The sequence below is a fragment of the Haliotis cracherodii genome, unplaced genomic scaffold (assembly GCF_022045235.1).
Source record: "Haliotis cracherodii isolate W230 unplaced genomic scaffold, xgHalCrac1.p SCAF_3, whole genome shotgun sequence".
In the NCBI taxonomy this organism is placed as follows: domain Eukaryota; kingdom Metazoa; phylum Mollusca; class Gastropoda; order Lepetellida; family Haliotidae; genus Haliotis; species Haliotis cracherodii.
The window spans coordinates 30,886,074-30,911,279 of record NW_027266286.1 but is presented as its reverse complement, the minus strand read 5'-3'; the positions used below and the strand labels follow the sequence as shown (position 1 = coordinate 30,911,279).

The window sequence follows — 25,206 nt, the reverse complement described above, 5'->3', positions numbered from 1 at the left end:
CATGGTGGGGACTCAACAAGGTCAGATTACCAGAACACTCGGTTGCTCAAGTTGGTTGATATGGCCATGGTGGGGACTCAACAAGGTCAGATTACCAGAACACTCGGTTGCTCAAGTTGATTGATATGGCCATGGTGGGGACTCAACAAGGTCAGATTACCAGAACACTCGGTTGCTCAAGTTGGTTGATATGGCCATGGTGGGGACTCAACAAGGTCAGATTACCAGAACACTCGGTTGCTCAAGTTGATTGATATGGCCATGGTGGGGACTCAACAAGGTCAGATTACCAGAACACTCGGTTGCTCAAGTTGGTTGATATGGCCATGGTGGGGACTCAACAAGGTCAGATTACCAGAACACTCGGTTGCTCAAGTTAATTGATATGGCCATGGTGGGGACTCAACAAGGTCAGATTACCAGAACACTCGGTTGCTCAAGTTGGTTGATATGGCCATGGTGGGGACTCAACAAGGTCAGATTACCAGAACACTCGGTTGCTCAAGTTGATTGATATGGCCATGGTGGGGACTCAACAAGGTCAGATTACCAGAACACTCGGTTGCTCAAGTTGGTTGATATGGCCATGGTGGGGACTCAACAAGGTCAGAGTCTTGCTTGACAACGGTATAAGGATCTATACCGAAACGTCGCCTTTTACAGTATTAAAGAAGTTGTTATCCATAAAAAATTGTGTCTATCTTTAAGTTTAAGGCTGGTCCTTATAGAAGCAATGTCCAGTTGGGATCGAGTTTCTTTACTCAGTTGTCCTATTAAATTGAACGACATGTCCAGAAGAGCAAGGCTTTTGTAAGATTTTCTCCAATGGATAGTGTCAATCGAGTTGTGAGATAAGTTTACATGAACAATTTTACCAGCATTGGGCAACACCGGAAAATATCTGAGATTATTTGAAGAAAGGTCCAAGTACTCCACAGCCCGTAGACCATTCAATATGTTAGAAGAACTGTTCCCAGATCTTTTAACAAATTGTAAGTTGCAGTTTCCTAATGATAGCTTCCGGGCGTTTAAGAAGGTGAGGTGAAATTGGGTTTAACGTCGCGTCCAAGATTATTGCACTTATATAGCGACGTGCATGCACGTGTATGTGTGTGGCTGCTTGTACTAGTCCGGACTGATGCCGATTTATAGTGCTAGCTCACTGAGATACCATGCCGCAGTTTAACATGAATACCCCACTCAGACACAGTATACTGACTCCGAGCCGACCAGTCCTTGTTTTAGCCCCTTAACGCCGAGCGCCAGACAGGGTAACAACAAGTACAATCTTTTAACGTCTTTTTGTATGACGCGGCCCGGGATCGAACCCTGGACCTTCCGCTCTCCGGGCGGACGCTCTACCACAAGACCACGGAGGCGGTCGTTTAAGAAGGAATGGAAAAAGGAGTCAGTGACTGTGCCAAATTCGCTTCCTGACAGATAGATATTTTTGACATTTTCCAACCCCCTAATATGGTTCAACCCGTTTAAGTTGTTATAACCTATTCGGAAGGTCTCCAAATTGTTTGTATTTAACAACGTGATAACAGGGGAAGATAAATGGGCATATGCTATCAATGTGGCGTCGAAACATGTGAAATTATGTGGAAAATTAATTGTCACATTATTTGGTCGACTTCAAAGTTGAGATTCCTGTAAGGCATATTCTTGGCGCTGGTAGCTGATATCCAGATATCTGAGCCTTTGAAATATCGGAAACATTAAAAACATACTACCGTCGCCAACTATATTGTTTTTGGACATGTCAAGAACTTCAATACAATCTCGTAAAGGTTGTTTATTAATGGAACCGGACTCTACCAAGACAATCTGATTGTACCTCAATGATAACTCCTCTACACATATTTTAGTCAAATATTCTGTGCTTTTAGCAGTAAGTATACGATCATCGATGTCTTGCTTATAGTGGATGTGGGAGGAAACTATCTGATTGAACCAAATTCGACTCATGTTTCTGCCGACAAGGGGATGGAGAAGTTGCAAACTATTTTGAAGACCTATCCTATTACTTGACATTTCCAAATGTTTCAGGAACATCAAAGGCTCGAGTACTCCCTTTTCACAGTCGTTTAAACCATAACAATAATTCAAAATTAAAACCTCCAGCTCGATCCCCTTTAAACTTTGAAATGTTTGATTTGTAAGCTTATTTATGGAACAATCACCCCCATAAAGAAAAGTTGAATCCATTTGCAGTACTCTCAGATTTGTTAGTGAGGAGAAGCCAGGACCAAACACAGGAACCGGAACTGAGTCCATGTACAAGCTGTGGAGCTTGGTCAAAGGAGGAAACGCCCAATCCGGATAGGACCTCATTTCATTTTGTTCAAGGTTTAATGTTTGCAAATTTCCGAGGTCACTGAAAATGCCTTTTGGGAAGGCATGTTTCAGCTTGTTCTTGGCAAGAAGCAGAGTGTTCAGATTATACAAACCTTTGAACACCCCAGATTCTAGGTTTGTTAGCAAGTTTGCATTCAGATTCACATACGTAAGATTTGGAAAATTGTTAAACGTTCTATTAATCAGACTCTCCAGTTTATTTTCACTAATGTCAAGGGCAGTTATGTTATATGGGAGGTCGTTTGGAAAATGGCGGAGTTGTCTCCCTTTGCAATCGGCAAACATGCCGTCATGTTGATGACTATTATCTTCATCACGATGTCTGAAAGGTATATCTGAAAGGAATAAGGTATATCTTGACAGCAAATACATTAGGTCGCGATGATCTAGGAGAACCACACACACACCTCACCCTATATTTCCTAAAATTGAAATAGGCCTTTTCAAATTTATTAAGAAACTGTTCTGACCTGGTAAGTATTTACCAGCCTCTATTGCCAGAGACGTAAGTTAAACCAATTCTAATTGGCTTGAGTCTATACATGTGAGGTAAGAAACATAGAGGCCCTGCTGCCCTCACACACTACTTTACATATGTTAACGTGGCCTAACAGTTATCAGTGGCTTATACAATCTACTGACCTGCTTCTCAAACAAGATATGGACTAAAACCTGTCTTCCTCCATTGACATCACTTGTAGGATCCATGTGAGAAATATTATTTCAAGGTCGTTAAATAAGGTCGTCGAATCAATAGAGATAATAATTTTGTTTGCTGTTCAAGTCAAAACATGTCTCCTAGAACAATCTCTTGTGAAGTGGTGGCACGTGGTCCTGTGCACAACGCAGGTCACAAACCAATTGAAGTTAAGCAACGTCGGTCTCGCAGACTAGTTGGATGGATGACCACGTTGAGCGAAGTCATGCCCCACACTGAAGCAGTGAGTGGGTACCCGGTAGGATGAGACGGCAATGATGCTGTCTAGCGCCCTACAGGCAGCTTTGGGATGTGTGCTCTCCAAGTGAGCTGTGAATGCAAAAGTCGAATGCTCACTGTGCCATTTACCGGGGTTTTAATGGTGTATCACTTTGAGCATGAACTGCTAGCGCCGTATAAGTGCACATTGATATTATTAAGTGGGGCGTTCCATTTGTTCACTGGGGGCTGTAAGGCTTGAAGACAATGTTATTTTCAGCTACATGTATGTGAGCGAGTGAGTGTCTATACTGTACCATAATTAGGTAAAGATGAGACAAGGTTTTATCTAAGGTAAAAGTTTATTTCAGTGAAAAGAATGCCACCATACATGGAGTTGTTGCAAAATGAATTGATTCTGATATCCATATGCCTTTTGATATAAAGACCTGATCTTTATCTTTAGTTATTTAGCTTATAAATCTTTCTAGCAAACTATTTCTCAAACACTTCCTCAAAGCCTCCATGATAAAATTAATAAACTTTCCATTGGTGGACATCGTTTTGTGAAACCTTCCATTGGTAGACATCGTTTTGTGAAACTTTCCATTGGTGGACATCGTTTTGTGAACCTTCCATTGACAGACATCGTTTTGTGAAACTTTCCACTGGTAAACATCATTTATGAAGATTTCTATTGGTAGACATCGTTTTGTGAAAATTTCTTTTTGGTATACATCGTTCTGTGAAACCTTTCATTGGTAGACATCGTTTTGTGAAACTTTCCATTGGTAGACATCGTTTTGTGAAACCTTCCATTGGTAGACATCGTTTTGTGAAACTTTCTATAGGTAGACATCGTTTTGTGAAACCTTTCATTGGTAGACATCGTTTAGTGAAACCTTTCATTTGGTAGACATCGTTTGTGAAGCTTTCCACTGGTAGATCTCGTTATGTGAACTCTTTCATTGGTAGACGCCGTTATATGAAACCTTACACCGGTAGGCCATGTTTAATGAAACCTTCCACAGGTAGTCCCCGTTTTGTGACACCTTCCAAGGGAAGATCCCGTTATGTGAAACCGTTCATGGTAGACTCTTTTATGTGCAACCTTCCAAAAGTAGACATCGTGAAAACGTCCATGGGCAGACATCATAACGTGAATATCGGGACGGCAAAGCAAGGTTATGTGATTGCTGAAACTGCTTCATCGTATTTCAGACCTGCAGTGACTAATGATCATTAACCCACCGTGACAATCGTCCTCTGAGCACACGTGGTGTACCTATATTGTGTGCGATGCAGGGAAATTCATTGTGATTTCTACAACAATGATCTGCCTCTCGTCGTTCACACAGGAATGATGTACTACACACAAGAAGTAAGAAATAGGCGACATGTATGAACATTGCGGTCATAAGTCATATCATGTTTTTTATTTGTCTTTCGTAAATTCCAAAAGACCAGACATAGTCTAGAGGGGAACGTCAGAGTAGCTCTCCATTCCTTACAAATAAGGGGGCACGGGTGGCCCAGTCGTCTTAGGCGCCGCGATTCTATGGGGAGAGTTACGTCCCTTGGGCACGCCAGAAACCTATGCTTGGTTCGAATGCTCGAATGCCGGTTCGCCCCAATTATGTTTCTAGGTTTGTCAGCACCATACCCGTGTTCGTGGGTTTCACCGAAGTGGTAAACGTCTGAGACCTGCATCACTTCGGGCTTTCCTCCCACATTAAGCTGACACGCCGTGATATAACTGGAATACTGTTAAAAGCGGCGTTAAACCCAACTCACTCACTCACTCACTATCACGTAGAATGTTGGTTGTTGCGTGTTTCTATTCAGTCTGTCATTTGTATATCGCATTGTTTCAAAGAATGTGTCTCCAAAGGAGTTCTAGTGTCATCTTACAAATAGACACACTTTGTTCAGCCACTTGGTTAATACACCATAGACCACACACTGATAAGGTCAAACACCACTAACGTGTGACGACCATTAATATAGCCTAGAACAACGCGTTTAATCTCATACTGTTCACTAACCCAATATAGGGCCGCAGTGAATGCATGGGTTAACGGTAGAGTGTCTAGTCAGTATTTCTGTACATTTTCTGAATGGACACAAATAAAGGCAACATGACCAGTCCATGTTAGAGACTCGGCGACACTCACATATAGACCTTCAGGGCCGCGGTATCTTTTGATCATGCGGTTAACATTCAAACGCTGCCATTCAGAGTTCTTCGTGAAATGATTTATCAGTGATCGATTATCGAAAATTACCCCCTGATCGCCACAGCGGGTTGTACATGCAGAATCAGAACACACAAGACCCTTCGTGGACGGAGGCGGAGGAAGGTAAGAAATAAATTAAATTTATATATATTTGTGTTAAACTGGCTCATAATACTTTATTCGGTGATCAAGAATTAGTTAATGTACCACCATTTATAATGTTTTCATAGTAATGACTGTATTTGTCTGAAAATATCAAAATCGATATCTCACTTCACCCCGAAGACCCGGGTTCGATTCCCGACATGCGTACAATATGTCAAGCCCATTTCTGGTGTCCCCCGCCGTGATATTGCTGGAATATTGCTAAAAGCGGCGTAAAACCATACTCACTCACTCACTCAACATCGGGGTAAGACAAGGGTGCATTTTGTCTCCCACATTATTTAATATATATATTCCTAAATGATCTTCCACATTATATTAAATCTGATAGCAATAATGTAACAGTTAATAGTTTAAACATTTGTCATTTATTGTTTGCCGATGACTTATTTCTATTTGTGTATTTTGTGCAACAAATAACCAAATATTGAGGGTGACAAAACAAATGTTGTAGAGTTTGAAAATCAAGTAAAATAGAAGAAATGTAAACTTGGGCTGTGTGTGATACAAAAATACTAGCTACGGATAGATATAATTACTTAGTATTTACATTTGAAGCAAATATTAAACTTAAAAATATTTCTAAACCTCTCCTGAAAAAGGCCCTAAGGCCTACAACAAGCTTCAGTCTCCATTCTTAACCAAGATATAATTGAGCCAGTAATCCTACATACTAGTGAAATCTGGGGTATAGAATCAATCCTCCTGAACTCTGATTCATTCATCCTCGAGAAACTGCAGCTCAGATTTTGTAAATCCAAGACTGAAGGATTAGCAAACGGGGCGTCGACAGATATTTTGCAAAAGTTTTCATGTTCTTAATCACTTATACGCCCCATATACCCGTACACGTAAAAAAACAGCATACATGGTGGGTAAATGACACTGCTCATAAACTGACATGCATGGCTTGCTCCCTCCTACGTCGGTGTGTCGCTGACAGTTCTCACGATCCTTTTTCAATGTTTCGTCGTGCATCCCGCATCTCCAATACAATACACCCCTCCTGCCTTTAGATTGTCGATTGTATACATGAAACAACCACCCGGGTGAGGGGAGAAGTCTCGGATGTGATGCAAACGTAAGCAAATCATATATCTAACTTAAGATGTAGCTGTAAGCAGCAAAGGTGGGTTCCAAGTGACGCGCGTACAAAAGTACGCAAAACTATTCGGACATATTCGAATCCTCAAATGGTTTGCTTGTACCTACGCCTTCAAAAGTAAAGCACTGCTATGAAATTGGAGTATGGGGGAGTGTCCTTGGGTGTTCTATATCCCTTTCCGATCTCTTCAATAATCGAATCCTCAAATGGTTTGCTTTTACCGACGCCGTCGCTTCGAAATTGGCGTGTTCTGGAGCATCCTTCTTTCAGACCTCGTCCATATTCAAGAAACTTCAAAATGCCACTGGCTAATTTGCATATCTTGTTTGTATACAAACGCGTTTTTTTCAGAAATCAGAATAGAACGGACTAATGCAAGTATTTGGGGGCGCTTTACATACTTAATATATACATAATTATATAGATACGCTACTACAACTGCTACAACCAAAGTAAACAGGATAACTAGCAAATGGAATTTTTTTTTTCACGATTTATGATATTTTCTCAACCATTTTATGACATATTTTTATCTAGATATGTAGACACTGCAATATCTTCAATGGACTGTGTATCGTCATCTGGCGCCAGCCAGTGGCAGAGGTACTATGCTGGTCGCATGGAACCCTGGGTAGGAGAGTGCAGATCGTCTTCACTTGGCGCCGCCACTTTGTTTGAAACAATTGCAAGTGATATGAGAGGTGGAACCTGATTGGTCAATAGGAGGGACATAGAAGAGACACAACTCGTAAGAGCCATTGGTGGCGCTACGATCTTGTCTGGAAATTCCAGCCTTGTTCGGCCATGGTGGAAACTGGACTTTTATAGTCAGTTTACGCCCTTGCCTCGGGAAAATGTCCAAAAATATAATACTTCAGAAAGATTTTGCTGAAATTACATCTTTGGTGAATAAACGAATGGGATGGGTATACCAACTCAATATATTCTCAGAAAAACTCAACATTATAAGTAATTCAGATTTCCTATCACCAACACTCAAAGAGACAATAAAGTCTATCTTCAAGGAAACTCTTCAGATGCTAATACAACAAAGGCACAGGAAACAACCTTAGGACATACAGGGTAGTTAAAAATGAAATAAAATTAGAACCTTATCTCAGTCACTGTAAAATAAGAAATATCGAGCGAACTTTTCTAAACTAAGATTATGTAACCATAAATCAACTACAGCACATGGATGACAAACAAAACCACCCACCCCACTTCATTAGAGACTGTGCTCTACATGTTCTACCAACGGACTGTGTGGGTCAAGCAACGGGGGAAACCTTGTTTGTTTATACCTGTAACCTGGTACATTCTGTGGCTGGTTCCATACTGACAGGAATGTCTGGAGGCTGGGAGGTGTCATACAAATTACTGGATAACACTTTTACTAAGACAAAAATGTTATGGATGAGCAACTTCTTTATTACAATTGGGCGACGTTTCGGTGTAGATATTAACACCGTTATCAAGCTAATTTGCTTGATCATCATTTGCTTGATAACGGTGTTAGAATCTACACCGAAACGTCGCCCAATTGTAATAAAGAAGTTGCTCATCATAACAATTTTGTCTTAGTTACCATTCCAACTTCTAAATGCCACTCAAAGAAGTAACACTTTTACTGCTTCTGTGAAATCACTGTTCTTGCATTTAGCCTAGGACTATGTATGAAGGCGGTCTGTAAATAATCGAGTCGGACCAGAAAATCTAGTGGTTGACAGCATGAGCATCGATCTACGCAACTGGGATACAATGACATGCATCAACCAAGTCAGCGAGCCTAACCACCGTTTCCCGTTAGTCGCCTCTTAGGACAAGCATCGTCGCCGCTCACGACAAACATGGGTTGCTGAAGACCTATTCTCTACCGGCGTATCTTCACGGGCTTGCTAGCCATTGCATTCTGGTGATGGAAGTCAGTTCCGATAGCGTTATCGTCTTGAATGACAAAACATAGACCAGCATGGCGCGCAAACGGCACAAACTATCGGCGACAGTATGTTGTCTCGGTAGCACGGTGCAGTGACCCTTCCATGGACAATATGCAGTTGTGTTCTCGCATCCATAGTGATCAGGCCCCATCATTTTATGGACCCACTTCCAAATCTGTCATGCTGCCGTACGTCGACGTCCGCGTGGCGTTCGTTTGAACGCCTCCAGAGTCCAGACACGTCCTAGCAAATCCAGGAAGTCCAGAGTTAAACGCGTCTCATCTTAGTAGGTATTAAATGTGAACATTATATAAGGTGGCTCCTGACTCTCCATGTGCGTCATCAACTTGCGATGTTGTGAAGAGACGGGACCCAGCTTATTGCCCTCACTCAGCATGTATGACGTCACAATAGTAACAATGCGCCACGTGACATAATGACGTCATAAACGTGCTCACAGACAAATACAATAAACTGCAGTGGACCGGAAGGTTGTGGCAGGCGACTGTATCGTGGTAAGCAAATATATTAGACGGTATTATTTGCCCTGCACTTTTTATGATTTCGTATTGTGATTGATATCACCAGTTGATGATTGGTGATGAGGAAACAAGGCTTAAATGTTGAAAGAAAAGTGATGATTATTGTTGTTGTTGTTGTTGTTGTTGTTGTTGTTGTTGTTGAAATGAGTGTAAATGTAACACAAAGAAATAATCGAAAGAAACTCGATAACGTTTTAGATTTATCTCCTTATAAAACGATAAAACATTTAAAACTTGTTTCCTAATCTCAAATTGACCCCCTTTGGGCGTGGGGATTTCGTGTTAGAACTGGTCCCCATCAACCTAAGAGGCGGTCAGCACTGATCGACCGGGCGTCAGGCTCGGTGATTTAGATGATAGCGTGTCAACGTACGTACTCGTACGTGCTTTTAATATCAATCACAGGAATTTCTGATGACTAGTCGATTGTTGTTGTTACATGAAATGAAAGTAAAAGTAAACCAAGAAAAAAAATGGAAAGAAACTCGAAAATATATTTAAAAAAGTGAACAATAAATATAAAAGACAAAACCTCAATAACAACTAAATGCGAATCGTGGTATGAATCTATCTGAAATTAGTTCAACCGCGGTGGCACTAGGATTACATGTACCACCGTGGACAATATGTTCAGTTGTTTTATTTTACTTTCCACGTTTTAAATTTTGTTTTCAATACAACTGTATTTCCACAGGGATGGAAAAATAGTTTTCGGGAGCTTTTCTTCACATTTATTTATAGATTTGAACTTACGTGGTTTTCATTAGACTAACATCTAGTCTCTGAAATGAATATATTTTACAGAAAAAAAACAGTTGTTGAATTATAGTTATGAACTATAATAAAAAGGAGCCCAAAGACTTTCTTTATTTTCAGATACTGCAGTAATCCTGACTTGCCAAACATTATAGACTTGCATGGGTTGTATTGAATATATTCGTTTCAGGGTCTGTATGATACTAGGTTCTTATGTGAGATTGTGTGCATGCGTGCGTGATTGTGTTTGCGAGCGTGTGTGTGTCCCAATAAGTTACTCTTTTCCCTCTTAAGGGGTTATTTTTATAATATTTAGGCATGTTTTTAAAGATAACATTGGATACTCGCAGTTATTGAAGGAAATTAAGTAATACCGGAATTCACATTCAGACACTGTACAGTAATTGTGGTCAAAGAAAGTTGTTTTTCTTCGAACGGGCACCCTACCACATGACACTGCCACAAACTTTGCTAAGGGGAGTAACTCTATTTTACCGGCAGTTCAAAATTATTCAAGATAGATCTATACTTTTTCCACTAGCATTTCATTTTTATTTTTTAAATTAGAAAAGTAATAACGTGCGCTCCAAATAGCACATATATAGTCATATATGTAAATACTCCAAGCCATATTGCCAGAGCAACCGCGTGATCACGTGACCATTATGGCGGCTCCCAGCTGACAAGTTGACGACTTGATGTAAACAAACCGGCTTCCGGGCTGAAACATTTAGTGTAACTGTGATATTCTCACACAGCTGCCACGATGTTGCATGTAACAACAGAAATTGGAATACCAGGAAAACAAGGTTGGTTAAACCCTGATTCCTCTCTAAATCCTCAACTCCCGATATCAACTTCTCAACAGCGGGCACCTGCTACAAATCTATAGGCCCCTGAATCACTGTCTAGATTTTGTGTTATTTTTCTAGGCATTTTGTTTTGCAAAAGTGATGATTGGAAAAGTATTTCACACAAGGCATGGTTTGCTTTATCGAGGAGGCTGTAGGAAACCAATTGTTTGGGTTTTTTCTAGTTGATAATTTTGCCTTTTTTAAAAAACATCGCTTGTAATGAGAATTTCCAATACTTTAGTTTCTTAAAAAATGAGTTTGTTCTTCACTTATTATCCACTCATAATGTTAACTATGGGCGGCCATTCTGTCAAAAATACAAAGTCAAAATAAAGGACAAAAGTACACAATAATAGTCAAATGTTACGAATAAAGAATGAATTTTACAAATATAGGTCATTACTTACATACAAATTATTAATTCAAAATACGGAACTATACCAATACCTTATTTTTTTTTACCTCAGATAAATGAAATTAAACTTACGTGGTAACTTGCAAACACCAATAATTGTGAAATGTTAAAGCAAGTTTACATTAGAAATTAGCCTTTACTCCAACTATATTCCAACTTAGCCTATATGCAACTCAACCTATTGTGAAAACTTTGAAGTAAAATAAATGACATTAAACTCACATCATCTCTTACAAACACTACAAACACAAATAATTGTGAAATGTTGAAACAAGTTTACCTTAGAAATTAGCCCCCTACTCCAATTTACTCGCCGACTCAGATTGGGAGGTGCAGCTGACTTATTGTGAAAACACTATACACTTTGAAGTTTAAGTATCTTTACTCAATTTAACTCAATGTCAACCTGAAACTGTATTTAAGAGGTCTAACATGGTGATATCAGACCACAATTATTCACAATGGACTTTCGATGTTTTGCATGCGAGAAGAATGTCAGAAAAAATCAACATGCTGTATCATACGACCAGTAGACCCATCGTGTATGTGGTACTTTCTGTGGCTCGTTATCAAGTCAGCTACTATCACAATGTTCAGTGGTACATGGGCTGATATTGTTGACAAGTGATGAAGATATATTACCACATAAATCGTTCATATCATTATTAGAAATAGAAGTGCCGTTTTCGCCCAACACATAGTAGCCGTTTTCACCAAATGCGGTGCCATTTTCGCCAGAGAAATCGGTGACATTTTGCTGAGGTGCCGTTTTAGCCTGCACCAATGTCATCGTATCCCAACTGCGTTGATCAATGCTCATGATGTCAATCACTAGATTGTCAGACTCAGTTTACAGACTGTCGTCATATAGCTGGAATATTGCTGAGTGCGGTGTTAAACAACAAACAAACAAACAAACAATCTTTTGCAGATTTGTATTGACAAGGATGGATACAATTGAAGGCTTTACAAGCTGCGAAGTGGATCTAAGGTTGTCATACCCCCATTTAATGCCTTTTCGGGGGGCGGTCAGGTAGCCTAGTGGTTAAAGCGTTCGCTCGTCACACCGAAGACCCGGGTTCGATTCCCAACAGGGGTACAATGTGTGAAGTCCATTTCTGGTGTCCCCGCCATGATATTGATGGAATATTGCTAAAAGTGGCATAAAACCGTACTCACTCACTATAATACCTTTTCAAGCACAGGACTTGTACTTGTACTTGTCAGGGTATTCTTGTTTATTTTATTTTCACATTTTCAATTGCATTTATTCTTCTCATAAAAACGTCACAATAACACTTTGTCAAAAGTCAACTTGACCCTCATGCCGTCAGTAGCCATGCCTGTGCCCTCCTTGTTCCTTACTGTGACCAATGTCATCCTTACTGTGTTCCCTCTCGCACTTTTCAGTAACAAAATCACCACACGAATTATTTAAACCCTGTTATTCAGGATCACTTAGAAGTGTCTGTAGACTAAAGTCACGAGACACCAGCCTACCTGTAATTTTCATAAGTGGCTGTAACCTATTGGATCTTTTCTGTTCAGTTATGTAATGTCTTAGGCGTGAATAGGTCAATTTGCACAAAGAGTATGGACTTGGGGCAGTCATTGTACCCATGTGGGGAATTGAACCCGGATTTTTGTCGTGATGAGCGAACGCATAACCACTGCACTACCCCACTGCCCCTTGTGTTTGACTACACATACACTTAACACTATGCAGCAGGTGATGGAGAAATGTAGTGTATGCGAACCCGTTAAGTATTGACAGTTTTGAAATGTTGGAATTCTTAGAGTTGAAGTTAAGCAAATATGTAGGGTTCTTCCATATGGATACAGTTTTGGAGCTTGCACCTGCTTTTGAAATTTCCATTGAAATGTGAAACATTCATTCAAATCTGTGGATTCCGGTGTCATTGACTCCTGAATGGTTTGAAGGATCTGCTAAAACGACTTTTCATCAGTGACAACTTGGATGAAAGTGAAAGAGCCAATGACATGGAATGCTCTTGTCAAGTGTGTCATGTGATACATGTTCTCATAGATGTGCTTATGACTGTTTAATATCGGAATGTTTCAGAGCGTGAAAGACGCCACTTCCCAGACATACACAATCGCCCTGGACACACAGCGTACACAGAAAGAGGCCGAAGATACATCCCACACAACTATGGCCGGTTTGAAGAATGGCGGCCTCATGGAACTTTTGTTGACGTAGAGTATACAAAGTAAGGACAACATGTTATGATACTCATTTCTGATTGGGTACAGAATGGGCACTTTTTTCCCCCTGTATCCCACTGACAGATAAGGTACAAATTTCATATACCTCTAGGGAACTGCCAAACTTCTTACTGGTGTCAATACAATGATATGATGATATGATTCTGTGGCCTGACACTGCAGCGCATTTTAGTGACCTTCACCAAGTTTGTCCGATTATAATGCAAGGGCAATAGTTCTGGATGTGTTTAGCAAATGTGTTTAGTAAAAGTGAATTAACTACCGGTATAGCAGATACTGAGAGCTTGTGATTGCCTAGTCAATATGTCACGTTTGAACATGAGAAGACGGAATGTCAATGTTCCTCTGTGTGCCGTTCTAATTAAGTCTTCTGTGTTAAAACAGATAGCTCCTTGACAACATGGACATGTATACGGTTTTTATCACATAATAACTTGTGGTATTTACAGACTTCTCCACTGTGGCCATATCATGTTGGGGCCCGACCATTTGATATTCTGGGCCGGGGGTTGAGGGATGGCTGGAATTTTATTGGAAAATGTATATTGTCCTCGAAAATTCTTGAAAAAAATAATTATGCTTCAGACTGTTGAAAAAAAAATTGCCTGCCATTAAAATTACATTGTTGCAAGGTGTTATTCCTTTTAAAAAATAAGGCTTATTGTTATAAATACAAAAACATGTGTTTTTAGCCGTAGGTGAAAAAATATCTTATCTCGATATGTGGTTGAGATGCAGCATGAATGCTTGGTACCACAACATACATGGTGTACTTGATGAAGTATTTTTCTTCAATTCAGCGCCGGTCCAGACTGGGAGTCAAGGTTACGGTACCTGCCCCACCCGAAGAACCCGCACTATCCTGCTGCTGAGATATGGCCCAACAACTGGTGGTCTATGAGACCTTACCCATGTAAGCAAAACATTGGTTACCATGGTTACTATTGTATTACAAATGAGGCCATACCAATTTAATGTTTGACTTTATCCAGTCTAAGTACATGTTACCTCTATAGCAGTCGATACATTTGACTCTAAATCTTTTACAGTAGATTTTTGTGTTAATTTATGCCTTATTATTACAAGTTTACAAGACCAAAAGAAATTTGATTTGACCCCAGTGTTTGAAATAATTTTAAAACCCAACAAGACATTCAGGCAGGTGACCCATAAATGTTGCCTGCCCATCTTCAAGTTACCTGCCTGCATTCAATCATTATTAATATTGAAAAATCCCGAGTAAGAAACGAATCTAATCATGATTCAGTTGAAATAATACTAACAATTACATGAGAATCTATGAGGAGGAATAAAACTGTATATGTAAGTTGAATTACAAATTATCAGCCAGACAGTCAGCCAGGTTGAGGAAAATTTGATGCAGCCCGACAGAAAAATTATATCAGCCGGGGGCAGGTGGGCAGACAGACAGGCTGACATTTTGGACACTCCTTTCCCAGGCTTCTGACAAGTGGCTGAAGTCACATCTGCTGAAGTCTATTGAATGTCATGTCAAGGATAAGTTCCGGCCATGTTAAGTATAAGTTTGGGATGTAAACTCAAAACGTTTATGAACAGACTGTTCATTTATTTTCTTGCAAAATATGTAGCAGGTGAAAAGAATAAACTATGAGAGTCATTGTTGACTTAAATCATGTGTCACCTGTACACTAGGATAGTGCCCCAGTTTGACATGAATTTATTCTGTTTTATCTGTACTGTAAGAAGACACATACAGATTAAATCATTTCAGTTTAGGTGGAAAACCTACTGAAATGTAATGATTTGTTGCCTTTCAGACACTTATATGAGAAGTAATACTGAGTGGCTTTTGGACCCCGACCACACAAAGATTGGAATGAGGTGTATCTTTAACGGACATCATTCAGCCAGCAAGACCTCCCATGATGAGATCACCCATAGCATGAGGTTTGGGAAAAGCAGGAATGGTAGGACTTTGTTTGTATAATTCATTTTGAATGCTATGCTCAGCAACATTCCATCTATTTGTAAATAATCAAGTCTGGACTAGACAGTCCTGTGATAGACATCGTGAGCATCAGTCTCACAATTGCGATACTTGATCCAAGTGGTCGCCTCTTTTGACAAGGATAATTTGCTAAGGACCTATGTTCTTAACCCAGAATCCCAATAATTACCAATCAGTGCTGCTCCTGTTGATCAATTTCTTCCAGGATTGATTTGTTTCAGTGTCTGAATGTTCTCCATGTGTCATATGTTTATTCTCATTCATGATTGGTGAATGAATGGTTCTGAAGTTGGTTTTCAAACAATGATCAATCTTTAAATTTGAACCAATTCTCAGTTCTTCTACCAGTGGCTCAATGTTCCTACGTGGGTCAATGGTTAAAGTGTTGGGTCATCATGCCAATCACCTGGGTTTAATTTCCTACAACAGTGCATGAAGTCCATTGCTGGCCTCCCCCACCGTGATATTGCTGGGGTATAACTAAAAGTGGCAAAAGACCCAACTCGCTCAGTGTCCAGATGCCACAATGAAATAATTATCCCAAGGAGGTGGCATGTGCATGCAAGCACAATGGTCACAATTTAACACACACATCAAGTTGACAAGTTCCTGGTCTGCCAGGTCTGCCAGGTCTGGCCCTATTGAAACTCTAGTTGCTACATATATTGTCCTGGGACACAGCAGCAGCAAATGGGTACCCAGTAGGATAAGATACTGAATGCAACTTTTCAAGCAGGCATCTCCAACTGATGACTTTATACATTTGGATACATCTGAAGATGGGTTTAGTATGCCATGTGCCTGAACAGGTGCCCTCTGTACATTATGTCAAGTGGACTGTTATTGTCATCATCTGATCATAAGGCCGGCCATAAAGACATGTTTAGATTATTGCCTGCTTAACTACCAAAGACCCCTCCTCACACCACATTCCTGTCCCCATCTAGTTACAGACAAAGAATGTCTCTATAAGTTCCCTTCTTTCTCTACTTTGGGAGAGCGGAAGGTCCGAGGTTCGATCCCCAGCTGTGTCTAACAAAAGACGTCAAAAGGTGGTAGTTGTTGTTTCCCTGCCCAGCACTCGGCATTAAGGGGCTAAAACAAGGACTGGTCAGCTCGGTGTCAGTATACTGTGTCTGAATGGGGTATTCATATTAAACTGTGGCATGGTATCTCAGTGGGCTAGCACAATAAATCGGCATCAGTCCGGACTGACATAAGGGGACAGACACACACACATGCATGCACATCGCTATATAAATCCAACAATCTTGAATGTGAGATTAAACCCCATTTCACCTCACCTCCTTAACTTTGACAATATGCAGTAAAAGAAATACATCAAAATTAAAACCTACCATTTATAAGAATGTGAATTGAAGAATTAAGTTATTGTGGCTTTATCGTGACATCACATAGCAGCCTTCCTAAGCTTCACCTGGTCCCAACTCCCGATCCTTGGTGTGTCGGCACCATGTCCCCACACATCTACCATCTCCGCCCTTTCCTCCCACCTCAAACTCAGTTTATCTGAAATACTATTCAAAGCATAGTTGTTGTTTTTGACAAAGCTGAATGAACCACATCTTCATGTTATTCCAGTGAACGATATTCAAATGCGTAACTGTATCCCGGAGGCATCGCCCGGTGACAAGTCCTACCAGGCACCTGAGTTCTCCAGCTCCTTCCACAAACTCGGCTCCACCAGACCCATCGTCAGCTTCAGGTGAGCTTCATTACCTCCCTGAGAGTGCCCGCCCCAACCTCTCCTGAATCCCATCTTATTTTTATGAGGCTCATTATTTATACAAATCTCAAAAGCAAAAGGGGTGCAATTTAAGTTAAATCACTTGCACTGGTTATATTATTCACTGTTGAGCAATGCTAGTAGAATGGTCAGGTACCTGTTGGAAGTATTCACAGGTGAACATCTTTCGATAATTGTAAAAATAATTCAGATAAATATCATTCAAAGCTGGGCATAGTAATGAAAAAAGCCAAATATAATTAATGTATATTGTAACATAAAGTTTAGCATTCCACATCGTCAATACACATCGTTCCTCCATCGCCTGTGAATACACAGGGCCAATGTGCGGTGTAGTGATGAATTGTATCTGATTTTAGGCAGCCAATGAAATAATGCCGTGTGTAACTCACAGAAGTCAAATCAGTGCTACTTCAGGCAATTATTTACTGCAAACCCTGCCATTGCCTGAAACTGAAGCAGTAATTAATGTACCACAGTGCTACACCACATGGTGTACACGATGTCGAACAAGAAAGTGTTTGTGAGATGTTAACCGGATGCTCATTGGTCGGAGTACTCATTTGATCCATTGTTTAAAAATGGCAACCACTCCGCAAAGCAGCGTTATTATATACATACCCAAGAAGTACTGACGATGACAGTACCTACCATAAGGACCCTGTTTCCCTAACTTAGGCAGATGAATGGCTGCTGGTTGGATGACCTTGACATTTCATTTTTGTTTGGTCGTGTTGCTAACATTTGTCACTGCACAACGGTGAACAAACAAATGGGATATGCACCGTGTATATGTTGTGTACTAACTATTTGTGTCTCACGCATGTCTTTTTTCAGTACACCTGTGTCTGTGATTCGTAAACCCGACACATTTGTTCCACTGCACACAATGCCTGCATTCTCCAGGTAGGTGAAGGTCATTAGAAGTCAGGTGTTCTTGTACAGACAAGAAGGTTATTGAAGGGTCACATCATTTGGTTTCCCAAAGCATGTGTTAGCAAGGAAAATCTGTTCTGAAAATGTGTTCTTTCTTTACTGATACAGATACACCCTCCACATTATTCACTGACAGCTAATGTACACAGGACCTGTGGAGATCCGGGGTATAATAGGTCTTCAGCAAACCATGCTTGCTGTGACAGGCGACAATGCTTGTCGTAAGAGGCGACTAACAGGATCAGATGGTCAGGCTCACTGACTTTTGTGGATCAATGCTCATGATGTCAGTCACTTGATTGTCTGGTCCAGACTCGATTATTTACAGACTGCCGTCATATAGCTGGAATATTGCTAAGTGTGGCGTTAAACAACAAACAAACAAATATTGAACACAGATGCCAAGAAATGAAATGCCTCCTGCCTCATATTTTTATTATGGTGATAAAATTTGGATGAAAATCTAATGATTAACATATTGGAACCACAAGGGCCCCTTTCCACAAAGCTATCCTAGAGGTATGACTATAGTAAGCCTGTTATAAGATTGGAGTCATGATTCTTTTAGAGGTAATATCACTGTGTGGGACAGGAACTCTGGCTCTACCGGTGGACACGGAAGTGGTTGACCAGCTGCATGTGCACTGCTGACCCACCAGATTCTGTGCACCTATCGCATGCCAAGTGGTTGACCAGCTGCATGTGCACTGCTGACCCACCAGATTCTGTGCACCTATCGCATGCCAAGTGGTTGACCAGCTGCATGTGCACTGCTGACCCACCAGATTCTGTGCACCTATCGCATGCCAAGTGGTTGACCAGCTGCATGTGCACTGCTGACCCACCAGATTCTGTGCACCTATCGCATGCCAAGTGGTTGACCAGCTGCATGTGCACTGCTGACCCACCAGATTCTGTGCACCTATCGCATGCCAAGTGGTTGACCAGCTGCATGTGCACTGCTGACCCACCAGATTCTGTGCACCTATCGCATGCCAAGTGGTTGACCAGCGGCATGTGCACTGCGGACCCACCAGATTCTGTGCACCTATCGCATGCCAAGTGGTTGACCAGCGGCATGTGCACTGCGGACCCACAAGATTCTGTGCACCTATCGCATGCCAAGTGGTTGACCAGCTGCATGTGCACTGCGGACCCACCAGATTCTGTGCACCTATCGCATGCCAAGTGGTTGACCAGCTGCATGTGCACTGCTGACCCACCAGATTCTGTGCACCTATCGCATGCCAAGTGGTTGACCAGCTGCATGTGCACTGCTGACCCACCAGATTCTGTGCACCTATCGCATGCCAAGTGGTTGACCAGCTGCATGTGCACTGCTGACCCACCAGATTCTGTGCACCTATCGCTTGCCAAGTGGTTGACCAGCTGCATGTGCACTGCTGACCCACCAGATTCTGTGCACCTATCGCATGCCAAGTGGTTGACCAGCTGCATGTGCACTGCTGACCCACCAGATTCTGTGCACCTATCGCATGCCAAGTGGTTGACCAGATTCTGTGCACCTATCGCATGCCAACCTCACCACCACTCCCATTCTGCTCTTTCCTCTTCATAATTGTGGGTTTTCTATTCTCTGTAGCCCTGAAGGGATGAAATGAGTTTTGAAATCCTAGTACAGCAAGTATCTTCAAGTAGCATGCATCGATTAGCGCAACAATGGTACCCCAGATGCACTGCACTCTTCATCCCCTGTTCCGGCACGGGGGGCCTAGTTGTTAAGGTGCTACAATTTACTGTGCGGTCGGTGGACAACTGGAAGCCTGCCACGCCCCTCCCTCTCACCCTCACCCAGATGCACTGCACTCTTCACCCCCTGTCCTGGCACGGGGGGCCTAGTTGTTAAGGTGCTACAATTCCCTGTGCGGTCGGTGGACGACTGGAAGCTGCCACGCCCCTCCCTCTCACTCTCCCCCAGATGCACTGCACTCTTCACCCCATGTCCCGGCACGGGTGGCCTAGTTGTTAAGGCGCTACAATTCCCTGTGCGGTCGGTGGACGACTGGAAGCCTGCCACGCCCCTCCCTCTCACCCTCCCCCAGATGCACTGCACTTTTCACCCCCTGTCCCGGCACGGGTGGCCTAGTTGTTAAGGCCCTACAATTCCCTGTGCGGTCGGTGGACGACTGGAAGCCTGCCACACACCTCCCTCTCACCCTCCCCCAGATGCACTGCACTCTTCACCCCATGTCCTGGCACAGGGGGCCTAGTTCTTAAGGCGCTACAATTCCCTGTCCCGGCACGGGTGGCCTAGTTGTTAAGGCGCTACAATTCCCTGTCCCGGCACGGGTGGCCTAGTTGTTAAGGCGCTACAATTCCCTGTCCTGGCACGGGTGGCCTAGTTGTTAAGGTGCTACAATTCCCTGTCCCGGCACAGGTGGCCTAGTTGTTAAGGCGCTACAATTCCCTGTCCCGGCACGGGTGGCCTAGTTGTTAAGGCGCTACAATTCCCTGTCCCGGCACAGGTGGCCTAGTTGTTAAGGCGCTACAATTCCCTGTCCCGGCACAGGTGGCCTAGTTGTTAAGGCGCTACAATTCCCTGTGCGGTTGGTGGACGACTGGAAGCCTGCCACGCCCCTCCCGCTCACCCTCCCCCAGATGCACTGCACTCTTCACCCCCTGTCCCGGCACGGGTGGCCTAGTTGTTAAGGTGCTACAATTCCCTGTGCGGTCGGTGGACGACTGGAAGCCTGCCACGCCCCTCCCTCTCACCCTCCCCCAGATGCACTGCACTCTTCACCCCCTGTCCCGGCACGGGTGGCCTAGTTGTTAAGGCACTACAATTCCCTGTGCAGAGTTGTGGCCCTGGACAAGCCAGATATCTATGATTGTGGGTTTGAATCCCGGTTCACCCCAATTACGTCTCTAGGTTTGTCAGCACAATGCCGTACACGTAGGTTTCACCAAAGTGATAAACATCTAAGACCTGCATTACTTCAGGCTTTCCTCCCGCATCAAGCGAACACGCCGTGATATAACTGGAATACTGTTCATAGAAGAGTTAACCCCAATTCACTCACTCACTCTCGACCCCAAGTCAGCACCATGCACCTGGTCATGTTGTTTGTTTTCATTGACTAGAAATATCAGGAGGATATCATGTTACTGTGTATGTGACAAATTATATACAGACTATTATATCAGCAGACTATTTCTTATACAATGTGAAACACTTGATTTTGAATGGTTTAATATAATTCAAAGACTGAACTGAAAATTTGAATGAATAATAAAACACTGAGAAGAACTTGGTTTTTTTAGTGAAACCTAGCACTGCAAAAATAACACTTTAAAATAGTTTGATTTTGAAATATACACTGCAACATTTTCTCAGGACCAAAATAGTCATATTTAGTGAAAGGTGTGATCTTAACATATGTTAAGCAGTATATATTACGAAAGTGTTCAACTCCTAACTAATGGCTAGACACGTTGGTCTATGTTCAGGGAGAGTTACAAGCAGAAGGAGCGGAAGCGGTCGGTGGACGAGGAGGTGATGCTGGTGCGGAAGCTGGACGACTGGAAGCCTGCCACGCCCCTCCCTCTCACCCTCCCCCAGGAGGAGAAGGACAACAAGAAGGAGCGATAAACAACAACAAACAACCACTTTAGTGAGGGTCTCACATCCTTGATTGCTGTCATTGCTGTTATCGTCTGAACAAAGGAGGATTCCCATTGTGCTATTCATCCTCATTACTTAAACACTGTGTCCATGAGCGAACAATTCCTTTTTCTGTGAATCTTCAATGAATTATTTACTAAGAGGTTTCGATATATACTTGGTATTTATCAGTTGTTTTATTATTTAATGTTGATAAACATTTATTTTTACAAAAGATCATGTTTATCTGAAATATGGCCAAGTCTGAATACTTCAAGTCAATGTCTCATCAGACACTAAGCCAGTACTTATGTTGTAGACTTCAAGTCCAGTTTTCATTAATTCTTTGTTTGGGTAATATAAAGTAAGAACAATCAGCTGTATAGCTGACAACACTTTTTGAGTGTTTGTTAAGGTTTATGCACCAAAAACACAAAACAGTGTCAGTAAACAAGGTGTCATTCCTTATCAAAATGTTCACTTTCATTGCAGTGATTATTTCCATCAACCACACTTTCTGTTTCTTGAGTGCCACAGTGTAAGTGTTAATGTAGCGGTGGTGTGTATTGTAGTAACTTGTCCAGTGAACAGACCTTATCTCACAAACACCCTGCCACTTTCAGTGTGATTACAAAATATTTATCTGTGTTTTCCTTTTTATTGTTCATCTGTTAGAAGACATTGTTACTGTTGTTAGTTTGTTGTATTTGTTGAACAATTCAATACATTTAAAGTCCCAAATTAATTGGTTACAAAATGTTATTTCATTTGAAAAATTATCATATATTAAGTTTTCAAATTTAAATGCCTTTTATTTAGTCATTACTTAAAATTGCCACGATGCAGTTTATTGACGTTTGAAAATGGTTTTAATAAGTCTATGACCCATTTCTTTGTAATACCCAGACTACTTAAAAAACAGACCTAAAATTCTCTGCCATAATTTGTACTGCTGCAAAATATTGGCTGTATGCAGTGTGCTCCCCCTGCACATGTGTAAGGGGGGGAACACCTCCAACATTTATAACACACTTTATACCAACTTCAGAAATCTGACTTGGATACAATTGATTCAAAGCAGCTCAATGTCTCCTTGCAATATTGTACTCTGTATAGAGGCAAATGTGGAATGAAAAAAGTTGGTTGACAAATTACACCAATAATGACTCATTTAAATATTTTCCTTGGATTTTGGGGAAAATATTCTTATTGCTCTTCAATTATATCATAATTACCAACTTGATTTACATACTTTTATATGTAATGACTGTTTCTTACTGTTTGTTTTAATGATTGTATACTAAACCACAATGTCACCACATACTATATGTAAATTTCATATACTTCAATATTTATTCTTCCACTCTATTGGGTTTGATTGCCAGTATAATAAATAATATATATGCTTGATTGCTCATAACTATTCTTCCATGACATTTTTAACGCTTTTAAGAAAAACATATTGAATAATTTTTGGGAAAGATATATTCTGATCTCAGCCTTGTTACACATCGCATAGGATGTACAGTATATATTTTATATGTTTGTACTATTCAATATTAATGTATGATTATTTAGATGTATTTTATGAATTGTGAAAAATGTACAAGACACCATTGTGCCTTCAACAACCGCCTCTGACTATTTGACCGTGATTATGATACATTACACAATAAGCCAAGTATTAGATTTCTGCATCACTTATATACATATAAAATATTTGATTTATTTTGTATATTACGTTACGAAGTCAGTATTAACCCCAGTTGTACATGTAAAAGTGTTTGTGATATTTATTTGCTCAAATTTCTCAGTATTATTGTACAACTTTCACTTAAGTACAGATCAAAAAGCTCGGTCCGAGTACTCCAGCTTTATGAAGAAGATATTACGACTACTTCTTATTTACTGGGAGTCTGGATTAATGAGGTTTTACTGTACATGGATCCTGTTCCACACAGATCACCTTGTGGAACAGGTTGTATGTTCAAACCAGATCAAATGTCTGCCTTGTCATAATGTAAATCATGTTAACTCTGCATGTATTTGTGAAAGAGTTCTTCGTGTTTTTGTGTGAAAATTGCTGAAGATGTATTTTATTGCTATACCTCACCTTCTTTAAATAACCTTAAATATTTTTCATATATACTCATTAGCTAAAATTATTGTTGAATATTTTGCATAAGCTAATTTCCTATGTGATATTCTCAAACTTCTTTCAGAATTTATAAAATGTTATAAAACAAAATGCCTTGTGTTTTATGTTTACACACTGAAATTGACCACCTGATCAACTATCTCCTCCTCAGACCAAATATGGATTTGACATGTTACAAAAAATGTTGTGTGTGGGAGCAAGTGTGATATTTGTACAAATCTCAAGATTGTTTCATGTCAAACTAATTTGTCATCCCTCTGAAATAGCATGTATGTAAAGAAAACACAGACAAGCCAAAATGCAATAATGTATTTTCTGGGTATAAATGGTATAATACACACAATAAAACATTCTCTTCACACAGCATTGTCAAATGTTCTCATTCCTGAAGACGAGATAACAAATGTTCTCATTCCTGAAGACGAGATAACAAATGTTCTCATTCCTGAAGACGAGATAACAAATGTTCACATATCAGCCCACAAAATAACAGCAAAGTTTCAGCAGTCTGGATATAGTTTGACCAGAATTTATCATGTGGAACCCATTCTGACTTTGATTCATGTATTAGTAAAGTTGCAGATGGCAAACCAGACAACTAAACAGTTATTTCTGAATTGAATCAGCACACAGGGAACAGACAAAACTGTTTTGAGAATGGAGATGGAATTAAGCACAAAAAGGAGCAGTTAGGCCAAAGAAATTAACTGTTGGTGACTTTGCATAAATATGAGATATATTAGGCATGAAATAGCGGAACAAGTCATATTTCTAAAGAATGCATTTGCCTGACAAAAGATTGGCAGAAATCCTGAGGAATTCGATCACCACTCCTAAAACCTGAACAGCAAGAACGTTTGAACTGGTGTTTGTAGCATACACATGTAAGTTAGGACAAAGTTATGTCCTTATGCATAACGCTAAATAAAATAACAGTCTTGGTTAAAAAGGAAAAGAAAAAATGTCTCCGAAATTATTGTGAACAGAATTTGCTTACATACTAGCTTACACTGATACACTGATATACTAAGTTTTGTGGTGACAGGTGGGTATTCTAAGGAGCAAAATGTTACACTCCTGGAATGGCCAAGCAACAGTCTAGACCTGAACCAAATATTAATCAAAACTACAGGTGATAGCAGAGGTCGTGAGATACTGGGACAGTATAACTCATGATTTTCTAACTTCCTTGAA

General features: G+C 40.9%; 1 protein-coding gene and 1 pseudogene across 1 annotated transcript; one reads left to right on the top strand and one right to left on the bottom strand.

Annotated features, from left to right (window-relative positions):
- Positions 1-657: 657 nt before the first annotated feature.
- Positions 658-4,287, bottom strand: LOC139475357 (toll-like receptor 4; annotated as a pseudogene).
- Positions 4,288-10,695: 6,408 nt separating this feature from the next.
- Positions 10,696-23,972, top strand: LOC139474420 (spermatogenesis-associated serine-rich protein 1-like). The gene is made up of 7 exons (XM_071257432.1): positions 10,696-10,831; positions 13,375-13,522; positions 14,339-14,451; positions 15,338-15,487; positions 17,131-17,254; positions 18,134-18,202; positions 21,701-23,972. Exons 1-7 carry the CDS (start codon positions 10,789-10,791, stop codon positions 21,840-21,842), a joined length of 789 nt encoding a protein of 262 aa, XP_071113533.1. The 5' UTR covers positions 10,696-10,788; the 3' UTR covers positions 21,843-23,972.
- Positions 23,973-25,206: the final 1,234 nt, after the last annotated feature.

What these genes read in the sequence shown, in the direction of transcription:
- LOC139474420 (XM_071257432.1), top strand. Translation starts at nt 10,789, where the DNA reads ATGTTGCATGTAACAACAGAAATTGGAATACCAGGAAAACAAG. An exon ending in TGGAATACCAGGAAAACAAG is followed by an intron (nt 10,832 to 13,374) that starts GTTGGTTAAACC and finishes GGAATGTTTCAG; the next exon opens with AGCGTGAAAGACGCCACTTC. An exon ending in AGACCCATCGTCAGCTTCAG is followed by an intron (nt 17,255 to 18,133) that starts GTGAGCTTCATT and finishes GTCTTTTTTCAG; the next exon opens with TACACCTGTGTCTGTGATTC.